Source organism: Opisthocomus hoazin, chromosome 4 (genome assembly GCF_030867145.1).
Source record: "Opisthocomus hoazin isolate bOpiHoa1 chromosome 4, bOpiHoa1.hap1, whole genome shotgun sequence".
Taxonomy (NCBI): domain Eukaryota; kingdom Metazoa; phylum Chordata; class Aves; order Opisthocomiformes; family Opisthocomidae; genus Opisthocomus; species Opisthocomus hoazin.
The window spans coordinates 31783013-31807446 of NC_134417.1; the positions used below are offsets into that span (position 1 = coordinate 31783013).

A 24434-nucleotide genomic window follows, 5' to 3' on the forward strand; every position below is an offset into this window, starting at 1 on the left:
GGAACTTCCTCTGCTTCAGTTTGTGCCCGTTGCCCCTTGTCCTGTCGCTGGGCACCACTGAAAAGAGTCTGGCCCCATCCTCCTGACACCCACCCTTCAGATATTTATAAGCATTTATTAGGTCCCCTCGCAGCCTTCTCTTCTCCAGGCTGAACAAGCCCAGCTCCCTCAGCCTCTCCTTGTAGGACAGATGCTCCAGTCCCCTCACCATCCTCGTAGCCCTTCGCTGGACTCTCTCCAGTAGCTCCTCATCTTTCTTGAACTGGAGAGCCCAGAACTGGACAGAATACTCCAGATGAGGCCTCACTAGGGCAGTGTAGAGGAGGAGGAGAACCTCCCTCGACCTGCTGGCCACACTCCTCTTAATGCACCCCAGGATCCCATTGGCTTTCTTGGCAACCAGGGCACACTGCTGGCTCATGGTCAACCTGTTGTCCACCAGGACACCCAGGTCCCTCTCCGCAGAGCTGCTCTCCAGCAGTTCTGCCCCAGGCCTGTACTGGTTCATGGGGTTGTTCCTCCCCAGGTGCAGGACCCTGCCCTTGCCCTTGTTGAACCTCATCAGGTTCCTCTCTGCCCAGCTTTCCAGCCTGTCCAGGTCATGCTGAATGGCAGCACAGCCTGCCGGTGTACCCACCACTCCTCCCAGCTTTGTGTCATCAACACACTTGCTGAGGGTACACTCTAACTCTTCATCCAGGTCATTGATGAAGAAGTTGAATAGGACTGGGTCAAGTACTGACCTCTGGGGGACACCACTAGTTACCGGCCTCCAACTAGACTCAGCGCCCCTGATGACAACCCTCTGAGTTCTGCCATTCAGCCAGTTCCCAATCCACCTCAAAATAATTTAAATAGTTTAAATATTGCTTTCACGTCATCTTTAAGACTTGATGGATGTCTATTTTGGATGTTAGGGGCTGAGCAGTGACCTCTGCAGTTTGTCCTGAGAAGGCTCCTGTCTTGTAAAACTTCTGGTGCTGTTGACTCTGAGGTGCCATTTGTGGCCACAGGATCCATAATGCTTGTAGCTCTTATCACTGTTGGAAGCAGACTGAAACCCTGAGAAATCACACCAACATATATGCTAAAGGTCCAAAATTATGACCTACAACAGGTCTGGTGCACAGCTTGTTTCTGCTTGAGAAAATCCTATCCGTGCTGGTGGTTTGTTCCTTCCTGCGAGGAAAGCATCTGTGAAACTGTATCCCTGTTGCTTGCTGGGGCCCTCCCTGTCTGGTAATGTTGCAAGATTTTTTGACTTTGCAAATGAATCATGTTTTCTCATGGGGATTATACCAAAATAAATAGGCCTGGAATCCTCAAAGGGTAACATAGTTCCCTGAGGAATGTGTACCTAATTAAGCTTGGAGAGGTCAGATAGAAAGAAAGCAGAAGTCTCTCAAAGATGTATGCAGCTGCCAAAATTAGGATTACTTTTTTTAACTGTTCTTTAAAGAAGCAGCAAAATGAGACGTTTTGAGCAAAGATACTATCTGTTTCCACTCATGTAGCATCAAATAATTTCAGCCTTCTTTATAAAACTGTGGTTAAACAGATTAACTCAAGAGGGACAGTAGCTAGCTCTCCATTTACAATTCATATTGGCAAATTAAACCACAGTGCAGAGGGCTGGTGTGAAGTCCAGTAAAAATCTAGTTTTAGCATCTTGGCTCCTGCTGGCTGGTTTAACCCCTGTTAACTATACCCAAGTTCTGACCGAGTTTCTTGTCCTTTGCTTCTGAACTGTTTTGGCGCAAATCCAGTGATCTCATAAAGGAACTTCATCTTTGGTTACTGATGCACAGTTATCAGGAGAAACTCATCCATTTTTGATTCTAGGAATCTTCTGTTTCATTGGAGTTTTGAAGAGGTTCTTCTATTTTGTCCTTCCTCCACATAACCCATGTACCAAATGTCTTGTCCTGTCGGTGTTCTTTGGAGATTTGGGGAACAACTTTCATAATGTAGGTCAGGACTACGACCTACAAGATCAAATATCACAGCATGGAAGAAGGCCAGACTTTGAAGTGAAAAAGATACGTGAACAATACATTTCTGTATCTTGGGATAACTGCATTCCTAGTTACTCGTGAAAGGTTTTTTTCCTCCAACAACCTCGTTTGAAAGAGCTTTATTGTTTTGGCTTGGGAAACAGGGATTTGTCTGTATATAAATACACTAAATTTTGAAGGCCCTTCTGAAGGTACGTAACTTTCTATTTCAAGTACTACTTTCAGGCTTCATTTCATAACACGTAATCCCAAGTAGACAGAAAGGACTTACGCATGGGTGAGGACTGTAGGAACATGGATAGGTTGTTACAATACTCAGTTACTCATGTTTTTTCCAAGAAACTCATGGAGGTTCTCAAGCTTCAGCTGATCCTCTTTACACCTTGATGAAGTGGGTGCATGTGGTGTTAGTGTTATTTCACCAAATAAAAAATACTGAAGTGTAGAAATTAATAAAATGGCATTAAAATATCACTGTTGGAGTTTGGTTTTGAATTCAGAGAGCTCCTGGCTGTGTTTCTTCTGTCTTTCCCTGGAGCAGCTTTATCACAGAACTGGGTGGGACCAAAAATGCAATGTGTTAGGAAGCTTTGCTGATGTTACTTGGCTTCTGCTTGCTGTATGATAGCATTATATAAGAATTAATCTTTGCATTTTATTGATAATCATGAGCCAAGCCTCTTAACAGTTTCTTAACTGTAGCTGTCTTTGCAATTTACAATGCAATTTTTTTGTTTGTTTCTCCCAAACTTAACTTCAGAACTGCTTTCCGCTAAGCAAGTAGGAGGGTTGTTTCTGTAGTGGAAAAGAATTTGTTGTTCTCAAGTGAGAGTAGAAATGGTGTATAGCTACACCGAATCTCCGTGCTGATTTTACTTACCTGTTCTATTTTTTTTCCTTTTTGGGAACACAATTGTATCTTGTTTAATAAAATACTGTAGTGACTGTGAAGTGCTTGTTCAGTTTCTGCTTAAGGCAGCTGTTTTCAGTGTCTCCAAAAATGCTTAATTTGAAGAGGAAAATTTGGTGGGTTAGAAACTAATATCACACAACTATTTTACAAAAAAAAAAAAAGTTATATATTACTATTGTAGCTTTTTAATCCCAAGTTAATATCGCAGTAATGTCCCTTATTTTCTAGAATTTGGGGTTACATTTGTAGTTTTGTCATGTTACAAGTTGTATCTTCGAGAGCACAATTATCTGAAGATATGCTGCACTCAATGTCCTTTAGTTTGTTTCCTTGGCTATTAAGGGGATTTATGATTTGTTTTGGGTGGTGGGTTGGAGAAGGGGGATGATAACTGACAGGCATCTAAAAAGAAAACTAAGCAAGAGAAATTTATTACATTTTCAAGACTTAACTCCAAAGTTGTAGATTTAAGTAACTAGATAAGAGTGTGTGTGTTTAAAAAAAAAAAAAAAAAAAAGGGTGTGTGTGAGTGTATAGATATGTAAAGATGCATATTAAATATTTCTGAGCTTACCATTTGGGTTCCTGACAGGCATTTATGCAACAGTCACAAGGTCTCCTAACATCACTGTAACTTTGTATTATTTGGAGGATGTCAGTGGCTTCATTTTGCTGCTCTTTTCACCCTTTCTTATCAATTTTGTGAACTAGAATGAACAGATTCTTTAGCAAGTCACTTAGATATTTGATGAAGATTCCTCCCCCTGCACATCCTTTGCGTTGCACGTAACCTGTGGCAGGCATGCCAGCTTTTCTTACTTGACGAAACTGTAGTTTGGAAGAAAGTGATTCATTATAGCCAAATGGTTAAATTGTTTTTGCCAGAGCAGTGTGATAGTGTTGGAGATTTGGACTTTGAAATGTGCCTTTGGTAATAACTGGCTCAGTCTTTAAAGATGGTTCTTCTGCTGGAAGATCACCTACTTATTGCAAAAAGAAAATACAAAATAAGGAAGACAGAAATGAAAGATGCATCTGGGAGTGGAGAAAAAAAAAAGGATTGAAATGTAAATATTGGCTATCCCAGCAAATGCCCTGTTGTGAGACAGTGGGGGGCACTGTGGGGTCTCTGTTACAGCAAGCGGGGACAAGTTTGATTTCCGTAGTGCCAGATATCCTGCCACTTGCTGACATTTTTCCTTGTTTGAGTTAACATTTATCTCCTCTTGGTTGGTTACTCATTAACTGATGTGGCTGGTGTTACAGTCGTATGAAGGAAAGTTACCTGCGGATTCCTTGGAGTCAGAATTCTTCATCAAAGTATTTATTTTAAATCTTTTTCCATCAATACGGGACTTTTTCAAACTAAGGCTCGATTCAGGACGTATCACACCAGGAAAGTGTTTCCAGATTAACTGTGTATGCAAGAACAGGTAGTTTGTCTTTCAAATTACTTGCTTGGTTATTTGTGGGCAGACTAATGTGTCTGTGTGTGTGAGTGTGTGTGTGTGTGGGCTGGGCACTGAAGAGGTAACTATTTTTGAAAATCAGGCAAAGCATTCCCGTATTCTGGTATTGCTCGTTAATATGTGAATGTGCAGAAGTGCAGAAGTTAGATTTGCCTTGGTTGTGTGGAACTGTGAGATATTATACTAATGTGTATCCAGTATATTTCTTACAAGGATAAAGATACTTTGGAAGCTGACAAACCAGGTGATTGTGAATGTCTCTTGGAAGATTAGCTGTGGCTTCAGTTGGGGCGTCAGAGAAGTCTTCCTGAAGTTAATTGTTTTGTTCAGTTGGTACGCAGTATGTGTAACTTATTAAACCAATGAATGAGACTATTATACTCCATTTTCTATCTCTGCATTTATACTGGGTTGAAGTCCTGCAATCTTGCTTTCCAGCTCTATACTTTTTCTCTAAATGCTGTTTTTTTAACACGTCTCAGACCTTTGCAAACCAGGAAAAAGAGTTGGAGCCACCCACGTATCCTCAACATAGGTTGTCTAGACCTTGTGATAGCCTGTCTGTTATCTGTGGAACACGTCAGCTCTTTTGCTCTTAATGTTTCTGGATTAACAGTGGAAGAGTTTGCAGCAACTGCTCATGAGAACTGAAATCGGGATACACAGAGATCTTGACTATTTTGCTTCATCTGGGAAAAAATATGCTGTTTGTGGATATGAAGTCAAAGGAAGAAGCGTCAGTGCATCTGGGGTAATTCAGTGTGCCTTGCCCTGAGCTTTGTAACTTGAGCACAGTGCCAGTGCACCCATATCTTTGGCTGTGTGATGCGTTTGGAGTGCTCTGCAGTTCAGCGACAGTTCAACGCTGTGAGAAGTGGCAGCGTGCAAGGCCGAAGGGATTGCTGTATACGCCAGGAAGGGTGTTCTGTGACTCTCTGGTAGTTCTAGAACAGTACCATCTAACGTGGGTGTTGTCCTTTGTAAAAAGAAAGTGCAGAAGACACACAGCCAGGAGAGGACAGAGTCTGTCTGTAACGTCAGGTTACTATATATAGCTGTTGTGAAGCTCAGAGAAAAAAAAGTGAGGTGTTACCTGTAACGTTAGCACTCATCTGCTTACGGCCCTGAGTCTGAGTTGCCTGAATAAGAACCCACAGATCTGCCAAAAAAGATCCAGAATTCTCTGCTGAAGTTCTTTGCCAGCGGATGTCCCCAGTGCTCTTGTGTCAGAATAAAGGGGATGTTTCTTTTTCTTAGGCAGTGAGTCAGCTGTGATTATCGAGGAGGTTACAGCAGAACTGCGTTGTAGTTAGCCAAGGGGAAAGGAGATGCTTGATTCCTCGAGGATTTTTAACAGTGGAGGGAAGGGAGAGAGCAGAGATGATATTTATGTGCTTCAGGGAGGACAACTCTATTCTGCAGTGGTTCCAATTATTGATTACGTGAGCATGTAATATTAGTTCATCTCTGATTTTCCACTGCGCTGCCCAGCCAGCCTGAAAACTCCTTTGAGGTTTCCATTAATTCTCTCTTCTCTTCCTAGTATAGGCAGTGAGAGAAAAGTAATTGTTGAAATTCCAGTTTTTATCTATTTTAACCTTAGGTGTTGCTGATGAGAACGCTAGCAAAAACTGACGTTTTAGTGCTTATAGTAAGTACTAGGTAATTACATGGCCAGGACAACTGAGGACAGTCTTTCCTCAATAGATGCAAGGTTTGCTACTCGTGGTGGTAGTGCAGGGTGCACATGGCTTTGGTGCTTTGCTCCAGACTGCTCTGCCTGGTGGTTTGCCACTTTGGCTTGAAGCGAGACTTGGTGGTTGTAATTGAAGGTGGCATGTGAAGTTTTACGTGCTGTGTCAGGCGAGAGGTTACAGAGGCAGATGTTGTCTTTGCTTTCAGCAACAGGAATGCTATCGTGGCAGCTTAGTTAACATCTTCCGTGTGTTTAGTAGGAGTGTTTGGTCGGATAGATTAGTGAATCATGACAGGCAGTCATAAAATGAGCTGCAGAAGTGCAGCTTATTAAGACCTTGGATTTGCAAGCCCACTGAGGAGTCAGAGGGTGCAGCAGACAAACCTCCAGAGTTCGTATCTGTCCTGTTTGCTTTGGGCATAGTGTGGAGACCATGAGGAGGCTGAGACTTGAAAATCAATGTACTACTTTTTTTTTTTTCTTTTTATAAGTATTTTGTGATTTAAGAAGCGTTGAGAATCAGAGATATATCTTTTTCACAAGCAGTTTTGGAGGCAAATGCCATCCCTTCCATGCTAGTGGTTAAAAGCTGTTATTTAGAGCTAAACCGCAGTGTGTTGTCCCGGTGTCTGTCCTGCCTACAGGACTGATGTTTCTTTTTGTTCTTGCAGCTTGCTCTGTTGCACGGACTGCATCTTCTTTTTATTATTACAAGGATTATAAATGACACATCAGGCCCCTTCTGCTCAGTAACCCACTCTGTATACCATAACTTGAGAGCTGCTGGGACAGCCTACCAGTGGTTCCTGAGAGAAAACTCTACTTTGTAGTCCAGGTGTTGCCACAGAGTTTCTGGCTCTGTTCTGCTGGCCAAGAGTCTGTCCTGGAGAGCTGTATTCGTGAAGGTGAACACGTTAACCACAGTGAAAACTGTTTCATTTAACCTTAAGGTGCTTGTTTAAGTGAGCATGCATGAGAACTATTACTGAAGCTCAGGTGACTGGCGTAAATTACAGAATCACACAGAATAGAAGGGATTGGCAGGGACTTCTGTGGGTCATCTAGTCCAACCCCCCTGCCGAAGCAGGGTCACCCAGAGCAGGCTGCACAGGACCACGTCCAGGCGGGTCTTGAATATCTCCAGAGAAGGAGACTCCACAGCCTCCCTGGGCAGCCTGTGCCAGGGCTCCGTCACCCTCAGAGGGACGAAGTTCTTCCTCATGTTCAGCTGGAACTTCCTCTGCTTCAGTTTGTGCCCGTTGCCCCTTGTCCTGTTGCTGGGCACCACTGAAAAGAGTCTGGCCTCGTCCTCCTGACACCCACCCTGCAGATATTTATCAGCATTTCTAAGGTCCCCTCGCAGCCTTCTCTTCTCCAGGCTGAACAAGCCCATCTCCCTCAGCCTTTCCTCATAGGAGAGATGTTCCAGTCCCCTCACCATCCTCATAGCCCTTCACTGGACTCTCTGCAGTAGCTCCTCATCTTTCTTGAACTGGGGAGCCCAGAACTGGACAGAGTACTCCAGATAAGGCCTCACTAGGGCAGAGTAGAAGGGAAGGAGAACCTACCCTCGACCTACTGGCCACACTCCTCTTGATGCAACCGAGGATCCAATTGGCCTTCTTGGCAACCAGGGCACACTGCTGGCTCACGGTCAACTTGTCATCCACCAGTCCTCCCAGGTCCCTCTCCGCAGAGCTGCTCTCCAGCAGGTCCGCCCCAAGCCTGTACTGGTGCATGGGGTTGTTCCTCCCCAGGTGCAGGACCCTGCATTTGCCCTTGTTGAATTTCATCAGGTTCCTCTCTGCCCAACTTTCCAGCCTGTCCAGGTCACACTGAATGGCAGCACAGCCTGCCGGTGTACCCACCACTCCTCCCAGTGTTGATGAACCATAGTCTTTTCACTGTATGTGTGAGGTCAGAGGGTGCCTGCAGTGTGGGACTGTAGAAAGAACCTAACACTTGCTTTTCCCTAGATCCTCATGTAATCTGAGTTAGTCATGCTTTTCCTAGCTTTCTTTGTGTTTTGGCTTTTGAATATTCAGAGAAGTTTGTTTGTGGTTTTTTTTGGTGTGATGTATACAGAATATGTTCTCCATAGGAAGCATTTTACCTTGGAGCCAAGCCTCTGAAATTATGTCAGTCCACAGAATATCCGTTCTGCTTGCTCTGCACAGCCCACACCCCATGAAAAAATCCAGAACAAGGATAAGATACTGAGAACTGCTGAAGTTCTGGATTACTTGAAGAGCAGAACATTTATTTGTTCACTAAAACTGAGATGATGTTAGAAGAATGCTCCAAAGGATGGTAGAAAGTCCGCTATGTTTCCGTGTATGTGTGACCTGAGAGAAGGCCTTACTCTTCAGCCTGTTTCACTGATTACAGCATGTGAGCAAGGCAGTACGCTAGCACTGAGCTAACGCTAACTCTTCAGGGAGTTGAAAGTAATGCAGCCAAGAGCAGGTGTGGACACTTAGGTTCTGCATCTGGTCTGGTTGGTGCCCCTTTAACTCCACCTAGATTTCACAGTGTTTGAGGGAGCTCAATCAATGGGATTGGGTCATCTCCAAAGAAAGTGTCTTTTTTTCCTTATTATTATTTTTTATTCCAGGTGGTGACACCCTGCTGTTGTCCAAGCAACTACAAAGTGGTAAGTATAATCTCTTGTTATTTCAGTACTGTGCCATCACCTTTCCCCTGAAAGGGCTTGGTAAATGAAGGGTCTACTCCTGAAGCTTCTGAATGTATCCTGTCCCATGCAGGAATACGGTTGTTTTATTGAGTATTTTGCAAGGCTAAGGATTAACCGGGTGAAATATTTTCTGCTGTTTAGGATTCTTCTTAAACTGGACTGGACGATCTGCCTGTGATAGAGCAACCATGTGCAGTTGTCCCTATTGCATTATCTGCTTTTGTGTGCTTGAAATAAAAAAAGAAAGGTGTTAATTGTTTCATCATCCCAATGTCTCATGTCAGTTTGAAAGTACAAATAGCGGATGATTTGGTTGGGGCCAGTTATTTTTTGTTGATTGTGGTAGACAGGAAGTTAACCCAGGCTTGCTCAGGATAGGAAAATAATAAGCCTTTTGTGTCTTGCATGACTGAATTTCGGTGATTTTAGCTCCAAGGGTAACATGAATGATGCCTGGAGGATGGCTGTAATGGTTATGTATTGAACCAGCACTGCCACCTGCTAGTATCATTACTAGGACTAATCAACCAACAGCTGGTGCCCAAGTGCCAACCACGTGTAGGTTCATGTTTTTCTTAATTATTATCCTTTAAAAGAAAGGCTGGAAACCTAGATCATGGTATTACGAGGAATGTGAATATCAGCTCATGGGAAGTCTCTTCTAATTTTGACCCAGTAATTTTATGAATTAACTCACGTCAGAATCTAAGGACCTTGTATGGCATTACTGCTAAAACTATAAATAGAAGAGAAACCCTTTCTTATGTCTGCAGCTCACAGTACTAGATATGTACTGGCAACACAGTTGCTATTTCTTTTGAGTTGTACACACAACTTGAGTATTGATTTTTGACATGGAAAATTTGTTTGTGATTCAGCAAAAATTTTAAATATATAGCAACTTGTGGGATATGTTACCAGTCATTACTGTTAGTAATTCTCATTGAACTTGGTGTATGTGAACTGTGAGCATAGGGCAGTGCTGGTGACCTGGGCCCGAGTGAGTCTGTGACCTGCTGACAGTTGAATGGTATGGACGGCACAAGTGGCCTAACCTGTTGTAGTTTACTAGCAGGGATGTAGCTGGAAGTATATTCAGTCCCTGCATAACACGTTCACTAGTTTTAGGCAGAAGGGGTGGAATTCTGTTTTAACTTTCTTGCAGGGAAAGCTGTATGTGAAATATTTCCACTATATAGTGTGCAATATGTTCTTATTCCTGAGCATGAGGTTGAGCAATGTCTTTTGCTTTTGATGTGGAATGTAGTGACTTTTTTGATTAGGAATCTGCCTTGCGCACAAATAAATTTTATCTGTTTAGTGAAGAGTTCTGTTGTTCTGAAGGAGGATAATCTGTGACTGTATTATGTGTAAGCAATTTCTTTTACAACTATTTTGAGTGTAAAATATGGAGAAAATCAAGAATAAGTAGTTGAGATCTTTAGGTAATAGGGGGGACAGTACTCTTTTCAAACTAACCAAAACTTTGTTGCCTTGCAATTTGCTACTGAACCATGGGTTTATCCCCATTCATTCCAGATGAGGAATTCCAACCTTTTAGTTCTCATGCAAATAAATAATGCATACACCTGCTCTGAAATGAGTGCCACATGTATTTAGCCGGTGTAATGCTTGTCTGTATTGTTCTCCTTAATGCGGCTTAGAGCAAGAACTGTGGTTAAACTCTGTGGCATGTTTGGAAGACTGTTGAAGCCTGATGAAACTCACAGATGCTCTTTTTCTTCAGAAGGCGGGTTTTACTGATTATTTTCAGCTTGGATGTCTGTTTCCAAAGAGGCCCTGTCTTCTTCCCATTTCTCATGAGCCATGTATCTCAAATCTTTGTCATGGCATCAGGACCCTCATATATCAATCCAGTGCATCTGTTAGGAGTTTCAGGTGCTAAAATACAAACCAGCTGCTGTTAAGTGTTCTAAGACTGCTTACTTTATGTTGTCATGCAGATTCCTCTGACTGGAGAAAGGGGGAAGATGTTAGTCTAGCTCTGTTAATGCAAGTCAAATGTTTAGCAAAGATGACCTGTTCTTGTGCACTTCATTTTATTTCATGAAGAGGCAGTGGATTATTTGTGGCAATGGACTTTCATTGCAGATATGTGTAGCATGACCCAAAGATTTTAGAAAAGAAAAGGAAGGGGCAAAAAAAATTGCTGTGGTCACTGTTCGGTGTTTTTTTTTTTAATCTAAGAGCTGGATTAGCTTATATAAAAGTTCTCCTAAAATTTGATAAAATTCAAATATGGCAAGTCTGTTTAAAGAGCCTTTTCTGGAATTGTTGGATCTTCTTTTGAAAGATTGGCAACTACTCAGTTGATCTTATTTTTTAAGATCAACATGTTTAATTTAAAAAAATTGCTAACAGGTACACACACTTTTCTTAAATAAGTCTTTAGTGCTACAAAAAGAAGAGAAGGTTTAGGCCCTAACCTTAAAGCTCCAAATACTTTTTATCTAATACTTTAAAAAGATAAAAATAAAAGCAGAGCAAATGAAAGGATATTATCTTTGAGGTAATTTTTAGATTCTAGGAAGTATTCTAGGACAGTTTAAGATGCTTCAAAAGGGCAGTAAGTTTGTCTCCTTCACTCAGTTTTTTTTTTTCCATCATTCATATTAGTGTATCTTTGAAAAGAATAAAGGAAATGAAATCTTAATTCCTCAGAGGCCCCTCACATATCTCGCTAAATATCTTGTGGTAATGAAATGTAGTGTGAAGGCTTGAACCTCTTAGCGTACATGGATTCTTATCTTAAAATTACTCCATTGGTTGAATGGTCCTTATCTCTGTATGACTTGTCAGTTTGGAGGCATGGTGGAGTAGTGATCTTTACCAGACAAATTTCTGATTTAACCTTTATAACCTTTCTTCTTTTTTTTATCCCTCTACTTTCCACCCTGCCCCCGCACTGGTTACCAAGGAATTCTGCATACCTGTAGTACTGCCATTTAAACATCACATTTCATAACCAGCTGTTATAATGCGGAAAGATTAAATGGATACCCAGCTACTTACATTTTTTCGTAACATCACTTCAAACTGAAACTTATTTAGCTATTTTGCCAAGTCTTGGGTGGAAGTTTAATCATTTTGATAAGAAACTGAGAAGGGGTGGCAGTGGTTCTGCTTTTTTGGTTTTGCTTAACTCTGTTTTTCTGAAGTGTGCAAGCCTCTTCTCTGCCTGTGAAGAGAAAAAGCAATGACTTTGACATTCAGGTCCCTCATAGTAAACCAAAAACCTGATTTTGGACAGTGAGTTAGACTGCGCTCTGGCCTGTCTCAAAAGGGGAGAGGAACAGAATAAAACTAATTGTCGGAGAAAAGGGGATTTAGGGGTTTTTTTGGGCATGTGGGTGTTTTTCATTTGTTTTTTTTTTTTTGAAGGAGCGGGAGAATACCACTCGCTTCTTCAGCAGTTTTTTCAAGGTAGAGTCACCAAAGCCTCATCCTAATTGCGTATCTCATTTTTACTTGAAATCTCTGGTAGTTAACATATACCTTCATGTATCCAACCTAGTGCTAGCATTTTCTCAATAGAAACTAAAAGTGAATTTTTGTGAAAATGTATTATGATACAAAGAAAAATAAAACCAAAAAAACAAGTATATATGAGGAAAGAGAGGAAGAGAACAGAAAACCTTAAGAAAACTCAGTACTCTTAACAGTATTTGAAAGGAAATTAGTCCTTTTTAGCAAAAACCCCTCCCATTTCTTGTTGCTGTGGTGTCTGGTGAATGCAGTCCTCCTCAGATGCTTTGGCTGAGAAAGATCACTAGATATGACAACATATATATTTATCCTTACTGCATTCATTTACTTTTTAAACTTATCTTTCCAGAAAAAATGTGAGGCAGTCTGTAGTTCCTGTGGAGCACAGTCCATCTGTTTTTAATGTGAGTTTACAGGAGATTTTTTGAGAAATTTGAGACTGAATTACTGTTTGTGCTGTTGAGGCGGCCTGTAGATGAAGGATTGCATTCTCCAATTTCATTTAAAGTGGGGCCTCGGCAGTGGAAGATGTAAGATTGTTAGCATGGGTTAATCAGGTATGACCTCCAGATACCCTGGAGGATGGAGACAGTGACTAAGCTGGATTAGGAACCTGCATATGCAAGGATTTCTCTCTGCCAGTTATGATTTTGGTTTCCATCTTAAATCAGTAAAAGCTCTGCTGGAAAATTGGATCAAGTGGCTTTGATTTGTAATAAATTTCTGTGATTTATGGCTAATTCTTTAATAGGGTTTCCTTTTTCTTCTTCAAGCAATAGCATGGATATCTTCTGGAAAACTAGGGAAATACCCAACTCTCTTATTTACAGGGACGTACTTTCTTCCCTGTTTGCTACATCCAAACTTCAGCTCAGAAGACCTGTGAGATGCATCCAAAGCAATCATTATACACTCATAGCAAGCATGATCTGGTGGAGGTAAAGGGCACAGAAAGTCTACCAGGCCTTGCCATCGCTCTGGTCTTTCCTGCCTCTCTTTCTCAGTCTCACCGGAGCAGTTCTGCCATGGGGTGCTGCAGGCTGTAGCTGCCTGGCTTGTGGATGTGCCTGCACGTTTGGGAAGGGAAATGTGACGGGGCTGTGCTGGTCTCCAGTTTGTTTGCAAAGAGTGGGAAAATCCAGTGGAGGCTTATATTTGCCTGTTCACTTGCTGCTTTGTCATCATCCAGAACTGTAGTGCCCATGTCTCCGTGTGGAGGAATCTGTGGGCTGCGGAGAAACCTGTATGGAGATGATGTTTTTCTACTTCTGGTTCATACAGCTCTCCTGAACTGAGGAGGAAGCAAAGATGCCTTGAAAGCTTTTTTTTTTGTCTTTTTAAGCTAGCTCTTTCTTGCTATTCAGTTTTGCTTTATAAAATTTTGAGCTGTGCTTTTTTCTTACTTTACTTTTTGCAGAGTAATCAATCAATAATATTTCAGCTTTTCTTGATAGGTTAGTGCCACATTTTCCCAGTGGCGTGGATAGCAGAAGCATGGTCTGACAACATGCCTTCTTCACGAAACCTGTGACCTGCTGCCTGAATTGAAATGCTTGACACGATTGTTTTCCAAACTTTATTGGATTTGCGGATCCCCAGAAGGGGGTTGATGTGGGCCTCTGTATAATGCATTTCTATGGGTTTTGGGTTTTCTTTTTATGTTTTAAGTGCTTACTAGAGTAAGGCCATGGACCCTAGAGGTCTGCAGAGTTGAGGTTCAAAAACACTACTTGAAAGTTCAGCTGGTGCCTTGTTCAGAAATGTCTCTGACTTAGCTATAAAACGGAACAGAGAATCAAACTGCGTGAATATGGACACCCCGCTCCCCCAAATTAATGAAATGTAGTGATCCTGATTTGAGCTCTAGAGTGTATACGAAGTTCAGAGCCAGGCATTATATTTGCCAGGAGGGAGGGCTCATGTTTCTAGGCATGTTAGAGAATTCCAAGATTTGTTAAAAGTTTAAATACAAAGTTTTGTTATAATGCACTGCATTCAGTCCCAGATTTTCATCTGAAATGAAATGAAAATCAGGCTTTTTTTGAACAGAAACATTCTGCAGAAACAGGGGATCAGTGAGAGGGAAAGGTTTGGTAGTTTCCATACCCAGGTTTGCCTGCTTGCTTGTTTATTTTCTCCAAGGTGACTCCTGACCTTTCCACTGAGTGTGGTACTGTTGTAGGACAGAAGTGTCTGCTTTTCAGAAACGTGATGCTATTTACTGTAACAGCTAAATCCACCAGCGAGATGTTCTTTCAAGGTATAGCATGCTTCTTTCTGCCTTTCCAGCTTTCTTGTAGCTAAAGGGAAATTATCCATGTTTCAGACTCCTCAGTATCATTAGTTTTCAGTTGGCGTAGAAACTTTTCAGCTGTGTTTGACTTTACTGAATAGCAAATGGACTTGCATAGATTCTGCTTGACAGCTCACACTGGAAAAGGTAAATACACGCTCCAGGGTAAGCTTTTTCTGCATAATTTTCTATTCTTTCAGTGACAGATCTTATGTCCCTTGTGAACATGCTTTTAGTTAGTCTTTGAAAATGCTTCCTTAACAGTGGAATGTGTAAAAGGAAAAAACAATACCAATTGCATCTCTATAGAAGTGTCTGTCTGCCAAACATTAAAAAAAAAAAAAATCAAGAAAAAACCAAAAATCACAAACCTGTGGCATTAAGTGTTACAGTGTCGTGGAGGTCTGCAACCTGTCTTTCAAAAGGAAAAGATAAATCCTTTAGTATTAATTTAAAAATCAGCTTTTTTTGTAGTTAGTATTGACTGTACTAAGGACAGGTGTCTATGTGGACCCCTCTTCTTAGGCAGAGCTAACTTTGGCCTCTTCAAGGAGCTACTTGGAGGAATCCCGTGGGTCAGGGCCCTAGAAGGTAGGGGGATCCAGGAGTGCTGGTTGCTGTTCAAACATCACTTCCTCCACGCTCAGGATCGGTGCATCCCCCTGAGCAAGAAATCTAGCAAAGGAGGCAGGAGACCCACATGGATGAGCAAGGAGCTTCTAGCGGAGCTCAGGTGGAAGAGAAAGGTCTGTGGAATGTGGAGAGAGGGACAGGCCACTTGGGAGGAGTACAGGAATGTTGTCAAAGCATGCAGAGATGCAATGAGGAAGGTTAAGGTCCACCTGGAATTGAATCTGGCGATGTCAAAGACAACAAGAAGGGCTTCTTCAATACATCAGCAGCAAAAGGAAGACTAGGGATGATGTGGGGCTGCTGCTGAACGAGGTGGGTGCCCTGGTGGCAGGAGGATGAAGAGAAGGCAGAGTAACTGAATGCCGCCTTTGCTTCAGTCTTCACTGCTAAGGCTGTCCCTCAGGAATCCCAGGCCCTGGAGGTAAGAGAGGAAGCCTGCGGAAAGGATGACCCTCCCTTGGTCGATGAGGACTGTGTGAGGGATCGCTCAAGCAATCTGAATGCCCACAAATCCATGGGCCCCGATGGAATGCACCCACGAGTGCTGAGGAAGCTGGCGGATGTCATTGCTGAGTCACTCTCCATCATCTTTGAAAGGCCCTGGAGGACAGGAGAGGTACCCGAGGACTGGAGAAAAGCCAATGTCACTCCAATCTTCAAAAAGGGCAAGAAGGAGGATTCAGGGAACTAAAGGCCAATCAGCCTCACCTCCATCCCAGGAAAGATGATAGAGCAAGTCATTCTGGAGGTCATCATCAAGCAAGTGGAGGAAAAGAAGGTTACCAGGTGTAGTCAGCATGGATTCATCAACGGGAAATCATGCTTGACCAGTCTGATAGCCTTCTGCGATGGCATGACTGGCTGGGTAGATGAGGGGAGAGCAGTGGATGATGTCTGCCTTGACTTCAGCAAGGCTTTTGACACTGTCTCCCATAACATCCTCCTAGGGAAGCTCAGGAAGTGTGGGCTGGATGAGTGGTCGGTGAGGTGGATTGAGAACTGGCTGAATGGCAGAGCTCAGAGGGTTGTCATCAGGGGCGCTGAGTCTGTCTGGAGGCCTGTAACTAGTGGTGTCCCCCAGGGGTCAGTACTTGACCCAGTCTTATTCAACTTCTTCATCAATGACCTGGATGAAGAGTTAGAGTGTGCCCTCAGCAAGTTTGTTGATGACACAAAACTGGGAGTAGTGGTGGGTACACCGGCAGGCTGTGCTGCCATTCAGGGAGACCTAGACAGGCTGGAAAGTTGCGCAGAGAGGAACCTGATGAAGTTCAACAAGGGCAAATGCAGGGTCCTGCACCTGGGGAGGAACAACCCCATGCATCAGCACAGGCTTGGGGCGGGCCTGCTGGAGAGCAGCTCTGCGGAGAGGGACCTGGGAGTGCTGGTGGATGACAAGTTGACCATGAGCCAGCAGTGTGCCCTGGTTGCCAAGAAAGCTAATGGCATCCTGGGGTGCATTAGGAGGAGTGTGTATAGTAGGTCGGGAGAGGTTCTCCTTCCCTTTTACTCTGCCCTAGTGAGGCCTCATCTGGAGTACTGTGTCCAGTTCTGGGCTCCCCAGTTCAAGAAAGATGAGGAGCTACTGGAGAGAGTCCAGTGAAGGGCTACGAGGATGGTGAGGGGACTGGAGCATCTCTCCTACGAGGAGAGGCTGAGGGAGCTGGGCTTGTTCAGCCTGGAGAAGAGAAGGCTGCGAGGGGACCTTAGAAATGCTGATAAATATCTGAAGGGTGGGTGTCAAGTGGACGGGGCCAGACTCTTTCCAGTGGTGCCCAGCGACAGGCCAAGGGGCAACGGGCACAAACTGAAGCAGAGGAAGTTCCAGCTGAACATGAGGAAGAACTTCTTCCCTCTGAGGGTGACGGAGCCCTGGCCCAGGCTGCCCAGGGAGGCTGTGGAGTCTCCTTCTCTGGAGATATTCAAGACCTGCCTGGACGCGGTCCTGTGCAGCCTGCTCTGGGTGACCCTGCTTCGTCAGGGGATTGGACTGGGTGATCCACAGAGGTCCCTTCCAACTCCTACCATTCTGTGTGATTTTGTGTGATTCCTTAGGTTAAATTCTGATGTTTCATTTGATTTTTACATGAGAGTGCATCATGTTTGGCCATTGCTAAACTGATTTTTAGTCCCTAGCATCCCATTCAATTTTAGTTCACTGTCATGTCAGAAATCGTGCTGGTTTAGTGTGCTTTAGGTTGATGTTTTTCACGTTAGCTCAAAAATTCAGTACTTGCATATAAGTAACAAAGTGTGCATGGTGGAAGTGGTATGTGTGAACTTGCTTTTGACTCTTCTCACTTAACGTTGTTATATGCTGGAGTGAGAGAGGTTGACACTCAAGTCTATTTTTTGGAGAAATGCCACAGCACTACCTGGTAGATTCTGGTAAGGAGGGTAGAGAAGCTGGAGTTCAGTGGTTTTTGGGTGTCTTTTAAGTGGAGTCCAAATGAGAAGCTTTCAGGGCAAGATAGCCCAACTGATCAGTGTGTCTTGAATGAACTAAGGGGGTAGAGCATCTCCTGTACCATTCGTTTAAGGGCAAATGCAGGGTCCTGCACCTGGGGAGGAACAACTGCATGCATCAGTACAGGCTTGAGGCAGATCTGCTGGAGAGCAGCTCTGCGGAGAGGGACCTGGGAGTGCTGGTGGATGACAAGTTGACCACGAGCCAGCAGTGCGCCCTGGCTGCCAAGAAGGCCAATGGAATCCTGGGGTGCATTAGGAGGAGTGTGGCCATCAGGTCGAGGGAGGTTCTCCTTCCCCTCTACTCTGGCTCTAGTGAGGCCCCATCTGCAGTGCTGTGTCCAGTTCTGGGCTCCCCAGTTCAAGAAAGATGAGGAGCTACTGGAGAGAGTCCAGTGAAGGGCTACGAGGATGGTGAGGGGACTGGAGCATCTCTCCTACGAGGAGAGGCTGAGGGAGCTGGGCTTGTTCAGCCTGGAGAAGAGAAGGCTGAGAGGGGACCTTAGAAATGCTGATAAATATCTGCAGGGTGGATGTCAGGAGGATGGGGCCAGACTCTTTCCAGTGGTGCCCAGCGACAGGACAAGGGGCAAAGGGCACAAACTGAAGCAGAGGAAGTTCCAGCTGAACATGAGGAAGAAATTCTTCCCTCTGTGGGTGATGGAGCACTGGCCCAGGCTGCCCAGGGAGGCTGTGGAGTCTCCTTCTCTGGAGATATTCAAGACCCGCCTGGACGCGGTCCTGTGCAGCCTGCTCTGGGTGACCCTGCTTCAGCAGGAGGGTTGGACTGGGTGACCCACAAAGGTCCCTTCCAACCCCGACCATTCTGTGATTCTGATGTGTGTTGCTTGTTTGCAATTACTAAAAGAAATGGAAATTTTCCTTTTCTTTTTTTTCTTTGAAGTAGCACTGTCATTTTTATCTTTTGCTTTAATTGTGTTATTTTTCCTCCAGAGGGGTTTGTGTTAGGGAGCCATTGGGAGGAATCTGAGATGGTTTTCTTCTGTGTTGGCAGGAGGGGAATGTGGGACAATTTTTTTACCATTTTTTCTCGTTTCATAGCAAGGTGCTTATTTTTCTAAGCGTGTGAATGTAATTTGCTTTGAACTGGCTTTGGGAGGGAATATTTTGCTGTATTTGATACCCTTGAAATGCTATGATTGGTGAGGTGCACAAATAATGCACGTTAGCGATAATATACTGTGTGTATATATATTATATCAGTGTTCAGTATATCATGTTGGGTCAATGTATAGTGGCTGCACATGGGGCTAATGAGGTGTGAGGCATCTGAGCTCCTTTTGTCTCTGATTGCTAGTTTTACACTGGTAAAGTCATTCTCTTAATATAGATCACAGTTGGGATAGTAGCATTTCTCTTTCTTTTACAGGTACTATCAGGAAAAACACCTCAAAAATGAGATGTGATGAGATATTGTAATGTAAGGTGATGTTTTCCATGTGAGGTAGCATGTCTTTTGCCTATGGCAGTGTGTCTTCCAAGTGAGAGAGAGGAGTGGGAGAGAACTCGGAGTTGGAAACAGCAGGTGTGAAGCAAATAGGGTTGATCTTCCTGTAGAAGGAGGGAGGGGGGAGGACTTTCATGGTTTTGTTGGGGAGTTTTCAAGATCAGTAAGTTTGGCTGTTCTGGGTAGTTTTTTGGTTTTGATTTACTTTTTTCACCTGGATGTCCCAGACTTATGTCAGCCTGTCGTCTTTGCCATCTCTTTTTCTCTTTTAGGACTTAAAGACAGGAAGATTTGTAACTGGCACAGCTGTGTATTAGAGTGGTCACCCCATGTCAGTGGAGAAAGTAGTGATGAAGCTGCAAGAAATGTCAAGCTTTCACTAAAACCTTTAGAAATTGGAGATGTAGTTCTTCCATCTTAATGTGGCTCCTAGTCTTGGTTAAGATCTTTAGCTTGGGTATTAGACGGTACTTTCAAAGCCTCCCTTCATTTGTGTCCAGTCAGAGAATTAAAGCTGGATCTTCCACATCTCAAATGAGTGTACCACAGTAGTTAGCCACTGAAGAGTTTTATTTGTAATTTTAATCCTAAAGTTGATGAAAAGGCAGCAGAAGTAGCAGGATTTGGCTTGGGGGAGAACCATTTTAAAGCTGTGCAGAGAGGACATGGAGACTTGTGTATACATCCTTAGGTGGACCAGTTTAGAAAGAAAGGTGTTAGATGCTGGGCATCTGCTTACTGTGCGTATGTGTATGTATGTGTGTATACACAAACACATATGTTTACATGAGATGTTGTTTTCACCACAAGTCATTTCAGCACTCTTTCCCTTAGGTCAGAAGAAAAAGGGAACAGTGTGATCCTGCTAGTTGAGATGGTTATGTCAAGCCCTTTGCTTCTAGCGCGCTGTGTTCCCACTCACTAGTAAGTGGAGACAGCTGTTGCTTCTAGCAGAGAGAATATGGGGCATTTCAGCAGGGGCTTTGACAAGCTGGAGAGCAAATTCAAAACATTAAAAAAGGGTATTCTTGTTACTTACTCCATATTCCATCTACTAGTTACCCTGGAAAACTTTCAGTTTAGCACCAATTGTCTGCTAAACTGAGCAATACAAGGAAAAAATCCCTTTGAACTGGCAAACATGAGGTGTAAACCTCATTTATGTCTCAGTTTTATACACAGTAACACTGCTTATTTGTGCTGGAAGGATAGGTGCTGAGGTCAGCTTGTGTGTGACCTTTCTGTTGAAGAGCAAAGCAGGTGGTGCATTTCCCCAGGCACTCTGCTTGTGGAGCCCGTGAGGTCTCTTTGTACAAAGACCTCGAAGTGAATCTGAAACCTGCATTTTGTGTTTTGCCTTTTCCTATATAGGTATGTTTATTTCTGCGAAGTAGCAGCGAGTGTCCCAAGACTGTGAAATAGTAGTAACTACGGCTACAGTGATGCAGGTGTTTGTCCTATATATTACATTTAATCCGCTGAGAACTTTGATGTTTCGGTCAGTGAAGAGTTTCTGGGTTGAATTAATAGCACTAGTCAGTCTGTGTGTTAGTTCTTCTGACTGACAGGTTTGTACGTATAACACTGTGGAGTTTTCATAGCTGACAAGCTGAGTTTTTAAACACAAGATAAAACAACATCAAAGCCAATTCTCAAGGGTTAGCTGTGAGCCAGTCTTGCATCAGAAGGGTTATGGTTAGTGCAGGATATATGCCCTAGTAAATTGTGTAGGGGCTCACGGAATTAAGCAAGCTGTTGCTACTCCAATTATACTCTGAAGATCTGTAACTGTGTTTCCAGTTGAGATTTGCAGCTGGAGTGTATCTGAACTTCAGTGATCTACCAAAGAAAAGAGTTGACAGTTAGAAAGCTGCATCTCTGGTTCAAAGCATCTTTCTCACAGCAGGCTTTGGAGTCAAAGTTTCATTTGTACCACTACTGATACCTGCATGCGAGAGTTGTGTGGCCTTTTCTGCTGGTTTTTTGCCTTTTTTTTTTTTTTTTTTTTTTTTTGTAAATTACTGCATACTCTCAAAGTTGCAGGAGAATCCAGCTCTGGTCAGCAGAGTGGTTCAATAAAAAGAACTGCATTTTCATTTTGTTGTCTGTGCCATTTTAAGATGGCACAGTTGTTTACCCAGAATCAGAAAGCAGCTTCCTGAGACCTTTTCCCTCCTTTGGCTGTGCTTTCCAAACAAGTGAGGTTAAATACCAGTCACTGCTCTCTTACCGGGTACTTGGTCTGTATGTGGTAGTGTGCCAGTGAAAAGTACGAAGAGGAAGAACACCTTTCGTCGTGCATTCTTACATGTTCCTTTCCTGCCCCTTTTAGTTCATGCTTTAAGTGTACAAGAGAAATATTTGAGTTGCCTAAGGTTTGCACTTCTCGTCCTAAACTCTTGCGAAGTGTTACAAAGTGCTGTTTTAACAGCTGTTGTGTTTTGTTCCAGAGGTGTCTGTATTTCAGAGGTGGATACATTTCAGTGATTCCTGTTCTGTATAAAATTCGCATGCAAGATTTTCCAGATTGTGAAATGATTTTGCATTCTGCCGGGTAAAGATGCAGGTGGGGTGTTACCTGTAATGATAATGCTGTTGCTACAGAAGCAGTGTAGCTTGCACCTTCCACTTGACCAGGTTGCTCCACCTGACCTTGAACACTACTAGGGAGGGGGCATCCACAACTTCTCTGGGCAACCTGGTCCTGTGCCTCAGCACCCTCATAGTAAAGAATTTCTTTCTTATATCTGATCTACATCAGCCCTCTTTTAGTTTAAAGCCATTACCCCTTGTCCTGTCACTCTATGCCCTTGTGAAAAATCCTTCTCCAGCTCTCTTGTAGGCTGCTAGAAGGTGTCCCTGCAGCCTTCTCTTCTCCAGGCTGAACAGCTCCAACTCTCTCACCCTTTCCTCGTAGCAGAGGTGCTCCATCCCTCGTATCATTTTTGTGGCCCTCCTCTGGACACGCTCCAACAGGTCCATGTCCTTCTTGTGCTGAGGGCTCGAGAGCTGGATGCAGTGCTCCAGGTGGGGTCTCACCAGAGCAGAGTGGAGGGGCAGAATCACCTTCCTCACCCTGCTGGCCACGCTTCTTCTGATGCAGCCCAGGATACAGTTGGCCTTTTGGGCTGCGAGCACACACTGGTGGGCCATCTTGAACTTCTCGTCAACCAGCACCCCCAAGTCCTTTTCGACAGGGCTGCTCTCAATCCATTCTCTGCCCAGCCTGTATTTGTTCTTGGGATTGCCCTGACCCAGGTGCAGGACCTTGCACTTGGCCTTGTTGAGCCTCATGAGGGTCATACAGGCCCACTTCTCGAGCTTGTCCAGGTCCCTCTGGATGGCATCCCGTCCTTCTGGTGTGTCAGCTGCACCACTCAGCTTGGTGTCATCTGTAGATTAGCTGAGGGTGCAGTCGATCCCACTGTCCCTGTTACCAACAAAGATATTAAACAGTGCTGGTCCCAATACCAACCCCTGAAGAGCACTGCTTGTCACTGGTCTCACCAGGACATCAAGCCATTGACTGCAACTCTTTGAGCGTGACCGTCCAGCCAATTCCTTATCCACTGAGTGGTCCACCCATCAAATCCATGTGTCTTGCATTTAGAGACAAGGAAGTCATGCGGGACAGTGGCAAATGCTTTGCCACTGCGTCTACATAGATGACAGCAGTTGCCCTTCCCGTACCCACCAGTGCAGTAACCTCATCATAGAAGGCCGCCGAATTTGTCAGGCACGATTTGCCCTTAGTGAAGCCATGTTGGCTGTCACCTATCACCTCCTTATATTTTCCATGTGCCTTAGCATAGTTTCCAGGAGGATCTGCTCCATGATCTTGCAGGTACCGAGGTGAGACTGACTGGCCTGTAGTTCCCTGGGTCTTCCTTTTTACCCTTTTTAAAAATGGGGGTGATGTTTTCTGCTTTTGCATCAGTGGGGGAACTTCACCGGACTGCCTACTTCCCCATTACATTATCTCAATTTCCTGCTGATTGTAGTCATCAGTAAAAATAGTCAGCAATAAACAAGCATCCCTGGGCAGTTCTCTTTATCAGTATCCACGCAAGTGTCTGTTTTCATGAAAAAGCATAAAATGAGAGTTTGGAAAAAAAGTGCAAAAGGAGTACATGGTTAACAGCGTACGTCGCCATGTATATTGTAACTTGGAGTGAGCACTTAGCAACTAAGTGCTGGCATACAGGACCTGAATACTCAGAATGATAATGTAAAATCAATTTTTTTTTTTCTGTATCTGTTTGAAAGATAGTTTGGTTATACTGTAGAATGTATGTTTATTTCTGAATGTTTTATTTGCTGTCTGTGCACATGAGGAGGGGATGTCTTATATTATAGTTAAACTATCTGGAAAATTAATGTCAGTTTTGTTATTTTCTCCTTTTGTAGGCTAATAACTCTGAGGCCGTTAAAAATCATGTAACCAGAACTGTAAGTAATTCCATTTTATTTATTTCTCTTTCCTTTACTTGGCCTGATCTATTTTCCTGTTTGTGGCTGCTTATTTTTGTTACATGTTCACAAAGCATCTGTTGCTAGCCATTTTCAAGGCATGCAGTTTGGTTTCTATACTGTATGAATTAGTCTTTGATTAGGATAATCAGTGGGTTTTTTCTCCCCTGGGTTTATGCAGGAACAAAGAAATGAACTCTGTGTTCCTTATTTCCAAATCAAGCAGGAGACAAGTAAAGAGAAATATTAAAATCTTCATAGACTGATTGTATTCAGAGGAGTTCAGAAATTCAAAAGATTTTTCTTTTTTTTTAGCAGGACTAATGTTAGTACTTGTCAATATGCAATTGATCTTTTAGCCTTTATTAGTTCAAGTTACTGTGCCATGTTATTTACAAAACAAGTGCCCCTTCCCAACCCTTTATTATTATTGCCACTGCAGTACTACTGGAACAAGTAGTGTTAAATACATTTCTTGAAGTGCAATAGAACCCAGTCTTCTAAGTGATGTAGAAATTTCTGCAGATGGGAAGTATTGCACATTTCAATACTGATAAGCACTTACGAGTATACTTTTAGCACAATTTCTGTGAAGTAAGTAAGATAAACCAAGAAGAAAAGACTTTCTGAAGTCCTTTGCAGTTACCTTTTATCAGAGGTGCCAAGTTTCTTTGATTTCTAAATAAATCATGGGAGATGCCTAGGGTGAACTGTTTGTTAGTGGGCAGCTGTTACGCAGCGATTTCGTTCACCACTGTAAAGATGAAGTTAACATTTAAGAAGGGGCATCAGGAAGGACTTGCAAGATG

At 43.3% G+C, this 24434-nt stretch overlaps 1 protein-coding gene across 11 annotated transcripts in view; it reads left to right on the forward strand.

The window, feature by feature from the left end:
• Window positions 1–24434, forward strand: part of TNS3 (tensin 3) — a 250157-nt gene that overhangs the window by 92255 nt on the left and 133468 nt on the right. For 10 of the 11 annotated variants that reach the window (XM_075418527.1, XM_075418528.1, XM_075418524.1 and 7 more), the window contains 2 exons: window positions 8708–8746; window positions 23563–23604. In XM_075418527.1, coding sequence (XP_075274642.1) covers window positions 8708–8746; window positions 23563–23604 — 81 coding nt within the window. Of the gene's footprint in view, window positions 1–4195; window positions 4362–8707; window positions 8747–23562; window positions 23605–24434 lie in introns of those variants that run through there. The other variant, XM_075418530.1, reaches the window with a different exon arrangement.